At 46.4% G+C, this 11457-nt stretch overlaps 1 protein-coding gene across 1 annotated transcript; it reads right to left on the bottom strand.

Moving 5' to 3' along the window:
* Positions 1-268: 268 nt before the first annotated feature.
* Positions 269-5735, bottom strand: LOC122043912 (ABC transporter B family member 19-like). The gene is made up of 9 exons (XM_042604476.1): positions 4815-5735; positions 4679-4733; positions 4436-4611; positions 4139-4303; positions 3731-4026; positions 3300-3616; positions 2960-3183; positions 875-2794; positions 269-774 (listed from the first exon to the last, which is right to left on the bottom strand). The coding sequence occupies exons 1-9, from the start codon at positions 5733-5735 to the stop codon at positions 427-429; spliced, it is 4422 nt and encodes a 1473-aa protein (XP_042460410.1). The 3' UTR covers positions 269-426.
* Positions 5736-11457: the final 5722 nt, after the last annotated feature.

Below are 11457 nucleotides of genomic sequence, written 5' to 3'. Positions count from 1 at the left end.
GTATATTTCCGTAGAGAGAGTAGTAGGCTTAGGGACATTTAAAAATGAATATGAATATATATAAATTCATATCATCATTGAGTTGATTAAAAAGAAATCACCGTCTCCCGTGATTTGTGGAAATCAAGATCCACAATATGGATCACAAAGTAAAGATCAAGGACCCTTAACTTTATGAGAAATAGCCAACACTAGATTCATCGAAATATATTTGGATTGATTGAATGAAATAAAAATTTCAAAAGAAACAGAAGTCACTATGGGAAAACAGCAGTGTTTGTAAATTGCAACACCTCCATCCATCCATCTATCCATCGTCTTATGATCCATTCAATCTGCATAACAAATTAAATTATTTGAAGTAGCGCGAGGAGAAAGACCATTTACTTTCACCGGACCACAGCTAAACCAAAGATCATGGTTAAGTTAAGCAAGTGCTTGGGCCTCCATCTCCCGCCGGACCATAGCGGCATAGACCCCGCCCGGGTGGTTCTCCACCAACTCCTGGTGGCTCCCCAACTCCACCACCTTGCCTTCCTTCACCACGGCGATCCGGTCGGCATGACTGACGGCGGCGAGCCTGTGCGCAACCACGATGGTGGTGGCGCGGTTGGAAGCCATTCGTAGCGCCTCTTGCACGTGCTTCTCTGACTCCGCGTCCAGCGCGCTGGTAGCTTCGTCCAGCAGCAGGATCCTCGACCTCTTGAGCACGGCGCGGGCGATCGCTATCCGCTGCTTTTGCCCGCCCGACAGCTGCACCCCGCTCTCCCCCACCTGCAGGAGGAGGAAGGTGAAGATATCGATTGGCGATCGATCAGCCAATTAAGATTAATTATTATTATTATTTGCAATTGTGATACGTGAATTTGCTTGCCTGGGATTCGTAGCCCTGAGGAAGACCGGATATGAACTTGTGGATGTTGGCCTCCTGCGCTGCCTCTTCGATTTCCGCCCAGGAGGCGTTGGGGTTCCCGAACCCAATGTTCTCCCTGATGGAGCCGCCGAACAAGCAGGGCTCTTGCCCCACCAGAGCGCACTCCCTCCGCAGCCACTTCAAGTCCACCTCCCTCACGTCCATCCCCCCAACACTCACCCTCCCAACCGACGGATCGTAGAGCCTCTGCACTAGCCAAATCACCGTCGACTTCCCGCTTCCGCTTCCCCCGACCACTGCCACCGTGCTCCCCGACTTCACCCGCAGAGACAACCCCTGCAGCACCGCCACCCCCGGCCTCGACGGGTACGCGAACGTCACCTTCCGCAGCTCGACCTCCAGCCCCCTCCCCGACTCCACTCTCCGCCCTCGCCCGATCGTCTTCACCGCTGGCCGCCGCTTCATGATGCCGAGGACGCGGTCGACGGACGCAGGGGCGCCCGCCGTGTTGGGCGCCAGGCCCGCCAGCTGGCCCACCGAAAAGGAGCTCAGCACCAGGATGAGGAACACCTTGCACACGTCCCCGAAGTTGGAGCGATGCGTTTCCATCAGGCGCGCGCCGGCCCATAGCGTCAGGGTGTACGCGGCGTACATGGCACCTTGTGAGAGTCCGAGCGCAATGCCCACCAGGTGGGATTTGCTCGCTGACTTTCTCATGGGCTCCGACAGGGCCCGGTCGAAGGAGGAAACGATCTGTTGTTGAGCGGAGAAAGCCGCGACGGCCCGAACGTTGCCCACGGCGCCGGCGGCCACGCTGCTTGCGGCCGCGTAGGCGGCGTTGTCCACCTTTGGCCCCAGGTTGATGAGTAAACTGAAGTAACTAGCTCCCAGGGTGAAGGGAGCCATGGCTGCGGCTACCAGCGTCAGCCTCCAGTCCAGAGTGAACGAAGCGCCCAGCCCGGCGGCGGCCGAGCCCAGGGCCATCAACAGGACCGACACGCGGTCTCCGAGCATAGAGCGGAAGGCGATGCAATCCATGGAGAGCCTGGAGATCAGCGCGCCTGTGGAGTTGTCGTCGAGGTCGAACCAGCCGGGCTCCTGCCGGAGGATTGCCCGGAACAGGAGATCCCGGACGCGGACAGTGAGTTTAGTGCCTGCCCATCCACAGAAGCCCTGTTGGCTCGTCATGGTAATGATGCAGCCCAATCCCAGGCCCACTATCACAATGGCAAGGCGCTCGATATCCCGCTTCATCTTTTTGGCATCCGATTGAAAGTAGATTTGAAGTGCTTCCCCGAGGAGCAAAGGGAAGATGGAGAAGATAGCACCCGCAACCATACCCATTACGAAGCCAACCAGCAGAACCGGAGCCTCCGGCCTCTGAAGACTCCATATCTCGGAGGTCTTAATCTTGGTAGCTCTTTGCCTCTGCATTTGTTCCTGCTCTTCCACCGATTGCAATTGCATGGGCTTCGCGTAGCTCTGCATCATGTGAGAGGCGGAGACCTGATCGAAGCTTTTGAACTGGTCCTTATTGCGCGGGTCCGATGCCATCGACCGTGTAAGATCCTCGCTGTTCTTGACGTTGGTGGTGTTGTCGTTCGCGATCTTTACTAAGGCAGCATAAGGCCCAGCGCGGCTCATGAGATCCTGATGTCGTCCGGACTCGACGACGGCGCCGGAGTCGACGACCACAATGACGTCGGCTGACCGAACGGTAGCGAGGCGGTGGGCGATCACTACGGTGGTCCGGCCGGTGGAGAGACGATCGATCGCCCGTTGAACGGCAGCCTCGGATTCGGGGTCTAGAGCACTTGTGGGCTCGTCGAGGAGGAGAATTTTGGGATTCCTTATCATTGTCCGTGCCAATGCAATCCTCTGCTTCTGCCCCCCTGACAGCTGAGTTCCACGTTCACCTACCTGCCATTTTCACAACACTAACGACAATAAGAAGAGAAAGAAAGCTAGCATACATGATGGTGTGGAACAGTTGGAACCTAGCTATCTTCATATATATTCGTCCATTAATAATCTTCTTCATTGCATGTAAACGGTAGTAAAGTTTCAGACAGCAGCTAGGATCACCTGTGTGTCGTATCCCTCAGGGAGCCCGGATATGAAGTTATCAGCATTTACAGCAGCACAGGCGGCCATAGCTTCCTTTCTGCTACAATTCTGTTTGCCCAGCATCACATTCTCAATTATGGAAGTGGAGAAGAGGATAGGCTCCTGCCCCAGCAGCCCCATTTGCTCTCTCAGCCATTTGATATTTAGAGTCCTTATATCATGACCGTCCAAGCATATTGATCCTGGCAATCAATCAAACAGAAACAGAGCAACTACCGCGTGTCATGACAATTGAGTCTGCATCGTCAGTGGATGCACTTAACTTATGGTGTTTTAACAAATTCAATCCGTCCATTACCTCGCAACGGATCATAGAACCTCTCTATAAGAGCAAAGACGGTGGATTTGCCACCTCCACTGGCACCCACGAGAGCCGAAGTCTTCGACGCAGGGATGGAGAGATTAAGGCTTCTGAGTACGATGGTCCCTGGGCGCGAAGGATACGCAAAATCAACACCTCTAAACTCAACTTGACCTTTTACCGATGAGAGCGCTAGTCCATCTGTGCTGTATGGATCGATCTCAGGTGTTCTATCAATGATCTCAAACACACGACCGGCTGCCACCGTACCTTGAGCAAATTGGGCGTAATACGACAATGACAAAGCTAACCCCCTGCAGCCCCACATGCGAAGAGGCCTTTTAATTTCCAGTTACATTACGGTATGAAAGATTCAAGAAGCGAAGGAATGTGAAGGAGAGGTAGTAGAATTAACTAGCTAGTAGTACCTTCCGCCTACATTAACAGCAAAGAAGCAAGCAATGGCAGCTCCTCCTGTTATCTCTCCTTTGGCCACCAGCAAGGACCCATACCAGAAGGCCAGAGCCCATTGTGAATAGGTCACGAGATAGATCACGCCCATGCCAGCACCCTTGGCAAACCCTGTCTTCACTCCGATGGGTGCAGACTCGTCGAGCCACACCTTGTACTTTTCTGCCATTCGGTCCTCCATCACGAGTGATATAACGGTCTTGATCGAGCTAATTGCTTGTTGAGCTACATTCCCAGCTTTTCTGTAAGAGGCCTGTTACAAATTATTTCAAACACGAACATGATCATGTCGTAGTTAATTAGTTAATAGGATCCATCGCTCAGTGCGTGATTAATATTATATATACATATCGATCGTCTCTAACCTCTTCCTCTGCTGTGAGACCGACATAAATCGCCTTGTAAGCAATGCCACAGATCATCATCACTGGAGTAACAGAGAAAACCACCAGGGCTACCTTCCATGCCTTGAGGAAGCCCACCATGTAGCCGCAGACGAATGTAAAGATGTGGTGAACAAAATGCGCCATCTCCATCACATCCAGATCAATAATTAATTAAGATAAACAACGGGCCACCATATATAATGATAATACATAGTGGAGTACTTTGTCGATCTATAATATTAATGATGGAAGCCGCGGGTCAACATACATACATACCTTCTCCCCAATTACTTCCTGGATCTGTGCGACATCGCTGGATATGCCGTGCATCACATCTCCCGTGCTCATCTCCATGTCGAAGAAGCCGATTTCCTGCCTCAACACAGCTCGAAGGTATTCCCGTCGAATCCTCTGCGCCGACCTTTCCCCAACCATTCTCCAACAAGTAATCTCTGCAGCATGCGTCCAGATCGAACTAACTATACATATATCTCGAACAAATAATTAATTACTACTCACCCATATAAGATCCGACGACCACCACTGCCGCAAGTGCAATCATGTAAAAGGATATCTGCAAACCCAAAGATCCAACAGGTAATTAATTATGAAAGCTACACGATTAATTAATCTGCAATGTAACTTAATTAATTACCCTTTCGACCTCCTTAACCATGTGGCTTCCGGAGTCCGAGGCCAACTTGTCGACGACATTCCCAAACAAGTAGGAGTACCAAGGAAGCGATCCGCCATTGATCAGGGACCCGATACAGCCAAAGAAAATCAGAACCAAGTCCAGCGCAGTCGAATACTTGAACAAACCCAACAGACCCACCGTACTCCGCCTCGCCGGCCCGTCTTCCTCATCGCTCTCGCTATCATAATCGCTCCCGCTTTCATCGCCTCCGTCAGGTGTTTCATCATATGTTCGGTGCGCATCCCCTGGGATTGGTTTACAACTCAAACTCGCATTGCTATCGCGCCACCTGCTCGGCGTCGCACAGGTTTCGTAGCCCTGAGAGATTAATGATGCATCATGTGAAACGACCTCCAGGGGGTTGCCAAAGCTCCTCGGAGCAAGTTCTTTCGCTTCGCTGTAATCAAACACGCTATCGAAGGAGCTGTCGATGACAGCGGGGTTCTTAGGCCGGTCGCGTCGGCGTTTCGCAACCGGCGCGGATGAGTAGTCTGAGCGGCTGACCTCGATGCTCCGAAGTGGAAGCCTTCTCGATCGCTCGCTGTGCGGATTGGCGCTACTAGATACGTAGAAATCTCGGGCCGTCCGGCGGAGGAAGACGGCCGAGCTGTGGTCACTACGGGGGGTGTCGTAGCCCGGCGGGGTCCACGGGGATACGGCGGCTCCGAACCCAGTCAGCTCTCCCCATCGGGTAGGCTCGAACTGCCACGAGACGGAGGTCTGCCACGAGGTGTCGTCGTCGAAGTCGCGGATGGGCCGGCTGGATCTCGGGCGAGGCGCGGGGCTACGGGAGGCGATGGGGGTGGTGTGGTGGCCACGGATGGCGGAGCGGCCGCGGGAGGTGCTGCGGCGGTCGACGTCGAAGGAGAAATCGGCCATGGCAGAGGAAGCGACAGAGAGCGGGGAGAGGAGGCGCGAAGGGATCGATGTGGATGGAGGAAAGAACAAGAAATGATTTATATCGAAATTGAAAGCTTTGGTTAAAACGATTATTTTAATTTATTACCACGAGGATGATATTGCCACTCTCATAGTCTCATTGTCTTTCGTGAAAAATTATGGAAATTGTTAAATTATTTAAAATTGTAAAATAGCAAAAGCAATATCTTTGTAGAAAAAAGAACGAGTCAAAAATATATATATATATACAAATAGCATATATTATATTTGAAATACTCAAGGATTACAAAGAAAGCTTAAGTACAAGGGATAAGCTCTAATAAGATTTAACTAATCTTATTTTCACCAATCTTCAAGCCTTAAACGAACTTTCCTTTTATAGGCTATAAGACTCTAACATTTCTTATAGTTTGCCACCTATTAATTGTTTGATTTGCACCATTATTTGACTGATCCTTCATGATGACTATTTATTGTGCAGAATGTCTCTTGATTGCTTTCCAAATCAATAATCAGTCAAATGGTAACTTACCATCAGTCGATTGTTTGCCAATAGTTGACAGCCTTATTGACTCAACCATGAACAAAACAATCTATTTATTGACTCTTCAGACCTAGTAAATTTTCCCATTAGTTGACTAGATTCCATATTAATCGACTTTTCCAAACCATAAAGTCTAGCTAACCACAATTTTGGGGTTTTAGTTTATCAGTTGAGTGCCTATTTTATTAATCAATTAAACCACTATCTTAACTCTACATCAGTCAAGCCTCAAACCCTGAATCACTTTGTGGTATTGGGCCCAACCACTAACCGATTGAACTTCAATGTCAATCTACTTGTAAATCTAACTATGACCATCTATAAAGTCAAGTCAAGTCAGCTTATACCAAGTTCAGACTCTCATTTCTATGGATAATGGATATTCAAAACTTATAGTTCAATAGAGTTTTACCATCGCAACTTGACCTTGCCCTCAGCCACCTCTTGTTAGGTTATTCAGTCCTTCAGATGTGCACAAGCCCTCAGTTCCTCCATATGTCATTCTTAACTCCTTCACCTATGTAATCCACCTTGATGCTCCTCATCTTGTGTTCCTTCTATCTACCTCATGTAACTTTCTCCGATCACTTATGGACCTCAAGCCATCAAGTTGCTAATCTACTTGTAGTAGTTCATTGCTTTGAAGTTGCTCCAACACCACCTCATTGCTCCTCGTCCCAAAGTCCCTTGGATATCCTACAACATCTTTCTCCATTCTCTTCAGATCTAGAAACTGCTAAGCGTACCACCTTGGTCACGGCAACACAATATCCATACACTTCGATCTTGTAGAGGCACAAGTTCCCCAACCTACATGTGTGTTCTTTTAAGTCTTGACACACGTCAAATATATAGGTAAGGTCTAACTTAAACTCTTTTCCCAAAGAACAAAATCTAATATCATACTGGATAAGGAAGGAGTCAGGAATTTTATATTTGGACGGGCGACTGTGTTGTTGCCCACCATTCACCCCCATATCTATACCTTACGGACCACTTGGGGTATCATTGAACCAATAAGAGTGAAATGATTTTTAATAATAGATAATAATAATGAGGTTTGGGTTATTGATTTGTCAATTGAGTTATTGGTTAAGTTTTTTTAGGCTGATGGACCTTTTCATTTTACCAAATACTTATTAAAAAAATAAATTTTATAACAATTATTGGCAAAAACATAACAAACATTTCTTCACTGTCAGCCTGCACTCCTCTAGCAAAAAAGGAAGATTTTTTTAAGAGAGATATGTACTTAGTTCTTCAACTATTTTTAGCCACTTCAACTAACTATTTTGATTTAAAAGAAAATCAAGTCAACTTTAATCAGTCTAATATGCACTAAAACTAATCTGAATTTTCAAAGAGGAAGTGACAATAGCATATATTATATTTGAATGGGCATTCCTTCTGCTCTTTGAGAAAGAAACGTCGTCTTACATGTTGGTTTATGGCTCACTTATTTTACGTCAGCTACTTGTAGTTTATTCATTGTCAGTATCTCTCAAGCTGGACTTGACCCACAAAATTTTGTAATTAATGAGAAAAACTTGTTAATATTTTTCTTGCTTAGATTCTGACAATGGTTAGCCGGCAGATGTAATCTATGCTATTTGTTCTCATCTAGCTACTATAGCTCACTTGTCAATTTTGAATAGGACTTCACCAGTTGGCAAACGTAGCAAAAGTATCTAGAAAATCTGAGAACAAATCAGACTATGCAATGGTATCAACTCTGAGATAAAATATTGACTCAAACTGAAGACAAGCACTAGAACCATTGTTTATATTTGATTCGTTATCAGTTCAGAGAATATAAACTCGAAACAAATGTCGACCGGAGAAATGCTTATGTTCCTCTACACTCGTTGATTGTCAGCTAGGACTTATTTAGAAACCTGATGGACTCGAAATACTTGGTCTTAGGAAAATGAAGAACTGGGAATCACATCTTTACCGTATTGAAAACCATAAAAATGCATGGATGCCTTGTGGAATGTTTAACCAACTCTGCATCTCAGGATGAGTCAGATATGAGTTTTTTTTCTTCTTTGACTTTGTTTCTAACCAAGACTGCACATATATCATTTACGTATGATATGGTATGTTATGAATGGATCTAATAATGAGGTGGAAGTAAAAGTTAGGATGAGACAATAGTTAAAATTAAGATAAAGTGGCAATCAGGGTCAAAGTATAAGCAGATGACTAAATTGCTCTCACCGAGACTCAGTTCCTTACTCCTCAATGCTAAGACATTCAGTACAGAGCCGGTCGGTTTTAGAGCCGGCTGCACTTAAGGATCTTAGTGCTCTACACCTCAGTGCCAAGACACACAGAATAAATTTGATCGACCCCAATAGTCGGTCGGGTTTACAGGACATAACTCCCTACCTCTCAGTATATGTCTGGAGGCCCAAGGGCTGGTCGAGTTTACAAGGCATAGTTTCCTATCTTGCAGCACTAAGGCAACTCTCAGTATATGGTCGATCGACCCAAGTGCCTGTCAAATTTACAGGGCATAACTCCCTATCTCTCAGCATATGGTTTGGTATGTTTAGAGCATCTCCAATAGGGGATATTTCTCCAAATATCTCCTCCTCTCTTAAATATCCTCCATTGGGGGAGATATTTGAGGGGGCCCATCAAAATGGTGGGCTACCATTGTTTTTTATTATTATTTTTTTAAGTTAATTAAATTGGAAAAAATGAACGTTTGAAAAAACAAAATCAAACGTTCAAAAAAACAAACGTCAGAAAAAAAAAACATAAAAAACAAAGGAACCCATAAATATTTAGTTGGCGAGATATTTGATTGTGGAATTTGGGAGTATTTGAGAGTGAATATTTGCTGGGTAGGACCCATAAATATTTAATTGGTAGGGTATTTCATTGTAAGATTTAGGATGTAAAATACTGGAAAAAAATAACGAATAATAATAAGGGAATTTTTCGGAATTTTTGAAAATTTTTCGGGAATTTTTCGGAGTTCGTACGGACGAGTTAACGGGAATAAAAATGGAGCCCGGGAAAGCCTATTTAGGCTACCCATTTAAGCGAGGAGAAGTTTGATTTTTTTCTTTTATTCTTTTCTTTTCTTTTATTTATTTTTCTTTCCTCCTCCGTTTCTCCTTCCCTCGCGTGCTCGACGCCTCACTCGGCGTCGTCTCCTTATTAGCCCTAACCGCACACGGCGGTTCCTCCTCCCCCTCGCGACTTAATCTCTCGGCCACTTCATCTTCTTCTTCTTCTTCCCGAGCTCTGCCCTAACCTCCGAAAAGTTGCCGCCGCCGCACGGAGTAGCCCCGAAACATGTTTTCTTTTCTCCTCTGCACGCCGACGCCGCACCCCTCTTCCTCTTCTCCTCTCCGACACCGATTCCTCCAGTGCCGGCATCCGAGCCCTAGCCGCCGTCGTCGCACGGAGTAGCGTCGTCGACCCCCCTATGCCCTAGCGCTGATCACCGGGCAGCACCCTTTTCCCTCTGCCCTAGCGACGAGAGTCGGCCTAACCCGCTGTGCGCTCTCCGACCATCGCTGGCCATCTCTTTTCTCTTCCCTTACTGTGTCGTGCCCTAGTTTGGGTTACAGTGGCCGCCGCACCTCTGCACCTCACTGTCGCCGCCCACCAGGTTCTGCCGAGCCTTTCCTCTATGTCCTAGGTCCCTGTTGAGGTAAGATTAGGTTATTGTTGTTGTATTTGTAATCTCTATCGTGACTTCACCTTGAACTGAATCGTAGGGAAGGATTTGCAGCAGGTTGTCGTGTGCTGTGCCTCAACATTCAGGGGCTGTGAGGGAGAGGAAGGCTTTACTGTGAAGTATTCCAGTAGTAAACCTTGGATTTTTTTGGTGCAAAGCATGGCTGCGAATCGAGGTATGGGGGTAGGGATCTGATATGTTTTGTAGTTAGACGATCATGTATAGCTTGATCAGGGGTATGGATTGAATTAGGTATGATTTGGATTTAATTTAGGCAGGTCGAGGAGGTTGGTTTAGGGTTTTGACCTAAATAGTTCTTAAGAATTTCATTTAGCTATTTATGTAAATTGTAACTAAATAAAATATATTTCTATTCGTGACACAGGACTTTGACGCGAGAGGAGTATCTCGACGTCGTTTTTGGACCAGATTGGACTTTACGATTAGAGGTGGGTACTTTTGACTTTATGTCATTTGATATGCATAGTAATGTTTTTAACATATAGCAATGATTGTGTTTTTCATTTGCTTCGGTTGATCACTACCCGATCTGATACATGCTTGTTTGTTTATTTGTTATGCACATCATGTTAGTACTTATCTGATTATACATGCTTATAGGGGTAGTGACACAATCATGTTATATATTATGTTCAGGACCTAGGGTTTTTGATACTTTATCTAATCTGTGTACCTTTGATTTGATTCATTGCCTTATGGTACACACTTTATATTTATATATGGATATTGCTATGTTATTCAGGATATTGCCATGTTTAGTGTCATGCATCATCTCGCATGATTGCATGCTGTGTGATAGTCTGCTCCATTATTGTCGAACACATCGCCAATTACATGTATCTGTACACACCACCACTCATGGGTTAGTGGTAAATCAGACAGGTGTGCGACAGTTTTGCTGTTTGGCTCCATTGGTCTGGTGACTCAGCGTGGTAGCCGGTAGACGGTTCTGCTATGTTTGTCTCCGCTGGTTTAGTGTAGCAGCGTGGTAGTCGGTAGGCGGTTGGACTATGTTTGGCTCCGTTGGTCCACTCATGGGTAGTGTGACGCAACGTGGTAGCCGGCAGAGGTTCCTCCCCGTCATCGTGTACCGGTAGATGAGAGCATTGAGCTCCCCCATTTATGATTTGGGGTAGGAGGATAGGTGTACTCCGACAGCATCCCGTCCACTCGGTCACTCATCAGGAGCAGTGACGTTAGAGTGCACGGTTGTCACAGCCCTACCCACTCGATCTCACCATTGTGTGTGAGATGGCTGACTGGCGTCAGGGGTGACCATGACATTAGCATCATATGCATGATGCATTTATTGCTTGTGTTTGCTGCATTTACTTGCTGCATTTATATGGATGCATATGATTGACATGCATACAGGATTTATGACACTCTCGGTCTGACGACCTGTTTACTTATACTCTGGTCCTGGTTAGTACAGTTTT

Source organism: Zingiber officinale, chromosome 2A (assembly GCF_018446385.1).
Source record: "Zingiber officinale cultivar Zhangliang chromosome 2A, Zo_v1.1, whole genome shotgun sequence".
In the NCBI taxonomy this organism is placed as follows: Eukaryota; Viridiplantae; Streptophyta; class Magnoliopsida; order Zingiberales; family Zingiberaceae; genus Zingiber; species Zingiber officinale.
Note: the sequence above shows the minus strand (reverse complement) of the source record. Positions and strands in the feature narration are given on the sequence as shown.